Source organism: Pecten maximus, unplaced genomic scaffold, assembly GCF_902652985.1.
Source record: "Pecten maximus unplaced genomic scaffold, xPecMax1.1, whole genome shotgun sequence".
NCBI classification, from domain to species: Eukaryota; Metazoa; Mollusca; class Bivalvia; order Pectinida; family Pectinidae; genus Pecten; species Pecten maximus.
The window spans coordinates 1-5268 of record NW_022982194.1 but is presented as its reverse complement, the minus strand read 5'-3'; the positions used below and the strand labels follow the sequence as shown (position 1 = coordinate 5268).

At 33.8% G+C, this 5268-nt stretch overlaps 2 protein-coding genes across 2 annotated transcripts; both read left to right on the top strand.

Moving 5' to 3' along the window:
• Positions 1-472: 472 nt before the first annotated feature.
• LOC117320417 lies at positions 473-622 on the top strand (the record flags this gene model as incomplete). Its single annotated transcript, XM_033875019.1, is given in 1 exon segment — positions 473-622. A coding segment is annotated over 1 exon segment (150 nt), but the record flags the coding sequence as incomplete, so codon positions are not given.
• A 45-nt stretch (positions 623-667) lies between these two features.
• On the top strand, positions 668-3518 carry LOC117320418 (adhesion G protein-coupled receptor L3-like). The gene has a single exon (XM_033875020.1). The coding sequence runs from the start codon at positions 670-672 to the stop codon at positions 2053-2055; it is 1386 nt and encodes a 461-aa protein (XP_033730911.1). The 5' UTR covers positions 668-669; the 3' UTR covers positions 2056-3518.
• Positions 3519-5268: the final 1750 nt, after the last annotated feature.

Sequence of the window (5268 nt, the reverse complement as noted above, 5' to 3'; positions counted from 1 at the left end):
GAAATTAATATTAAACGCGGGCGAACTCTTTTCTGTGATAAATTATACGTCTAACACCAGATATCATTCTTGGCGAACCTTTTCGTATAATATTCGACGTCACAGCAATCAAAATGACGTTACATTTCGCAACGTCACAAAATTTTGTTATGGAGTAATAACAAATTATTTCAGCCAATGAAAATGCGTGTTTTCATACAAATTTAATTATTATCCTGTTGCAAGTGTTCTGGTTTTCTCCATCATGCTATATAATATGAATATTAGTGTTTTTTTTTTTATATTTTATTACTAAATAAGGTGTATGATTATTATTCATAAGAATTGTTTCACAGTATTAATGACACTCTGTACTTATATAAAATTCAACTTAATTATTACCATGACTTTGTACCCTATTCGTTTTATTCTAACAATACTCCATTTTATTATTTACAGAATAAAACTCGCCGGCTGGACTTGCTATCCAGGTAAAGTTCTTACAAATAAGACATGCAAACCCTTGCTGACAAAAACTACCAATCTCCGATACACAATGGCATTTAAGTTGGAAAGTAACCTTACTTTACCAGGTAGAGCACGTGATCTCTTGGAACCAGTTATGAGGCAGGGTCAAAGGTGAAATAACGCAAAAGATTTCGTGGAATCTCGTTCGATTCATTTCACATCATGGTAAACATGAAGTGTGACGATATTAGTTCAAGTGAGACCGGAGAAGTAATATTTATGATACACACGATGTTTCTCATAAGGAATTATGTTGACAGACTTTCAACTGAAGAAGCATTACTGAATTTGAGCAATAGGACTTTTAATTTTCATAATGTTGCTTGGAAATCCTCATTGTCCTCTGAAGCATTTATGTTACCAGCACTCGTGAATACAGTTGGTTTCATGAGCCATTGTTACAGTAAAACAATAGAACATACGACATTCAATCTTCACAATAACTATCAGCCGGCACTGGTATCACCACTTCTTCTCTGTCGTCAAGTGGAATTAGATCAGGATGAATTTGAAGTAGAAGAATCAACCTTTGAAATATCACTGTCCAAATCAACTAGAAAGCTTCATCAGGATGAATTTTTGTTGATCGACAAAAAAGTTCGAATTTGTCTTTACAATTTCCAGGAGATGTTCAACGGTTCCATTGCGGCAAGGTTTAGTGAACCACCTTTGTATGCTCCTCTTAAAATCACTACGTTCGTTTGCAATGTGATATCTCTTGTATGCCTCCTGATAACGTTTATAACATATTGCTTATTCCCGACCATGCGTTCTTTACCAGGAATGAACAATATGAGTCTGGTGTTCGCCATGTTCTTTGCCCAGTTGCTTTTTCAGTCCGGTTTTTATATGACATCCTCGCCAACATTATGCACGGTTTTCGGGGTCTTTATACATGTTTTCTGGCTATCGACGTTTGGCTGTATGAGCGCGTGTTCGTATCATATGTACAGCGTGTTCGCTGGTGACATCATCGCAGGAAGGCTGTCAGCGTGGGGCTGGAAGAGGAGGATGTCGTTCTACATATTGTATTCATACGGATTATCAGCTGCCATTGTGTCAACCAATATCATCATTGTGTATCTTACGTCAGAAGATAATAACATCGGTTATGGTAAATCAAGGTGTTTTATAAATAACAGCACATCATTTTATCTTTCATTTCTTGCTCCCGTGTTAATAGTTTGTTTCACGAATATTTATTTTTTCATACGAACTGCTTTACAAATAAAAAATTCACCAAAAGTAGATAGTACAAAGGAAAGAAAAAATCAACATGTGATTTACGTCAAGTTATTTTCTTTAACTGGAATAACCTGGATCTTATTGATTATCGATACATTACTACCTATAACGGTATTTAGTTTCCTGGTAACAATAGCTACCGTCTGTCAGGGTTTGTTTGTTTTTGTCAGCTTTGTTTTAAACAAAAGAGTGTTTAATTATTACAAAGTCTTAATGTGCGGTAAGAAGCTAAAGTCTACAATTTCTTCGACTTCACAGCCAGGTAACACTCAGTCAACAATTGCGAACTCTGGTTCAATATGATTCCAGTATGACCTATTTATTCAAATGGAGTCCCAATAGCCAATGTAAAAAATATATTTGATGTTTATTTTGAATGCTTAGATACATATATCAAACGAAATCTAAATGTTTAAAATGTCATCAATCATAACTGTATTTAAATAGCATTTATACATGTCTTATAGATTTGTAATGTCACTGTGCTGCGCATGATTATTATATCATAATGTGAATTATGATCAATATAAAATACCATTTAATTTTGAAATATTTACGATATTCCTGTTACTAGAATGAACTATTCTTTCATATCACAACAGTAGCTATTTTACATGAAGATGTATGTGTCGTGACTTATATTTTGGTAGTATATCAAATGTACTTTGAATAAATTATTTATCAGTAAATTTTTTTTTTTCAGTTTGCATTTTCTTGTTCAGCACGTAATTTGCTGGATATGTTTTGTGAGCGACTTGAGATTTAAATTATGTTCTATCAATAATTCCTGTTTACTTTTGTTTCGGAAGCCATGACCGACTTTATGGCAAGAAACCCTTTATCTTACTGTCTCAAGTATAAGATAATGTATCTGATCTATACATAGAGTTTGTAGAATTCAAAGAGTTACATCAGCAGTAGGCATTCGTTCCCACACCGTCTTAAACCGGATAGGTAGTCAGAAATCGTATTCGGACGAGTTAAGCTGGAGGGTAGCCAATGCGATTATCTGACACATAATTATAATATTTATATACTTTGACATTGTATGTAACACTTTTTTTTTCGAAATGTTGAAGAACAACTGAGGCGTGATGCATATCTTTTTGACTTGTTTTGATTTTGTAACTGTATGAAGATTTTTGCCTTTTGAATAGCATGATTTTACCTCTGACCGATATACTGACCATAATTTTACACTTAATTGAATTGACCCGTAACTGACATTTATGCGGTTGATAGTTCCACTAATTAACTGATTATTAATTTCTTTGTCAAAAAGAAAATTAAGTCTGACGTTTTTCTGTAACGTCATTAAATTCATTGTCATTGCTATAACTAACCTTTTTGTTAAAAATATGTTTGTGTGTATTAACCATAAACATTAACCCAAGTATGTGGGATTTATCTCCCTTAGACTAACATCGGACATCTTACGAACTAATTCACGGTGTCTCATAAGATGTGTTGAGTACAGTTAAGTATTGAGTGAAGATTTAAGAAATAATGTTCTTAGCTTGTAGTTCTCAGTTGATATGCTATTGATCATAAGGGTGCGATACATCAATATTAAGATTATACTTTTATCAATAGACATGGGCTCTTTTTTCTAAGTAGAGAAAACACAGTGAAACAAGACTACCTTTGGTAAAGTGTACCCAATCTAACTTTTTAAGGTAGGAACATCTGATGTAGTGATACATGTACATCTACCAAAGCCGGCGTATCACAAAGAAGAGGATACAAAACTACAAAAGTATTGTAGTAATTATATACTAATCTCTGGTTGGGTGGCACGTTGTAACACCTTTCACCTAGGCGGACGGGGTTCGATTCCCCTATCGGACTTGAAAAGGTATGGGTCCCCGGCTCGGCCCCGTGAGGTTTCCCCCCGGGTTCTCCTGGTTTCCCTCCTATAGTAAAACCCCCTCGCGCGCTACAATTTGGGCCAAAAAAACGTGATTAATATAAGTTTATATAACTTGTTTTAACAATTATTGTAAAATAAATAAAGTTTTACATTTACACTAATCAACAGTTGGATCAGACAGTCATCCGGAAAGACAATGAGGGTTTAGGAAAGCGCTTAATTACACGTGGGACATTTCGCATCTTTTTTTTGAAGCAGCCAAACATCCATAATTTAAAACAAAACCGCACAGATTATACACCGAAATACATTCGATCTTCCTACGCCTAGACATTTAAAACATAGTTATATGGAACGCGTTTGGTTAATTTTTACTTTATAATTGTTTTAATATTGCTTTGAATTGCTAAAAATAAACATGTGAGCCTTTATCATATTTGGATTTTTTATCTGGGAGTAGGAGAAAGAAATTCTTCGGGTTTCAAGTAGCATTTATATGCCGCCTTTTAAAAAACGGAATGAGTAAGTAGCTCACAAAACTTTTGGCGGGATGGAAATTGGGATGATATGTATATGGGTTTCATATACCAGTCTATCTTTTTTCCAGTCTATCACTATAATTGTCAGAGATTTTAGCATGTTTTAATGAAAATCCCAATTGCAGGACAAAGTTGAAAACGATTCTGCAAGTTTAGGTGTAATTACCATTTCCACGCCGGATATAACGTGGGATCTATCTCATTTACGTGGGGGGAAAGCTTCAATGCTTTATATCACATCATTATAAAACATGAATGAAAATAAAACTAATCCGCTATCATTCAATTTTATTACAGTAAGAGGAATTAAAGTTCGTTGATAGCCCTTTATCATGAAATCAATCGAGATACGTATTTAAGGGGAGATAAATCTGACATATTTGTGACAATGATTGTTTTGGGAAACAAATCCCCAAAGCTTCTTTTGTTCAAAATGTTGTTGATAGAATGAGTCGTTATGTTGATTATATGTAACGGCTCGATATATCAGTTATCTTTAATTGCTAATTATATTCAAAATTGTTGGGAAAAAAAAAAAAAAAAAAAACAACAAAAAAACAAAAAAACCAATAGACCAAGAAAAAATTATTTCTATAAATTCATTGATCTTTGATCATTTATCAGCCTGATTATATTCCACTTGTTTTCGTAACCGTACAATACGGGATGATGCAAGGCCGCGTGCATTTTATAGAGACATATACAGTATGTGAGTTCTGTGTTCGATAATAAACAAAGCGACAACAAAAGTACAATGTAATATAATTAATCATTCATGAAGGTTCAATCTCAACGGTATATTTTAAAGGATGTGGTGTCAAAACTTTAAAAATGCCGAGTCCCTTCATGATTATTGTAATGGCCGCCGTAAAATGTTATTTGTTTTCAATGATATAAGCCAAATCACATAACTCACAAACAGTGATAAGGGCAAAATATCGAAATGTGAGAACATGCCCGGCAGATAACTGATATGCGTTTTTTTTTTTTTTAATTACAATCAACGTACATGATATCGATGGAATGCAACAAGGAAGATAACTCTCGCGATATTAACAACACTTGGAGTATCGTTAGTCAAAAAGCCCCACTTTTAAAATTTGGCAA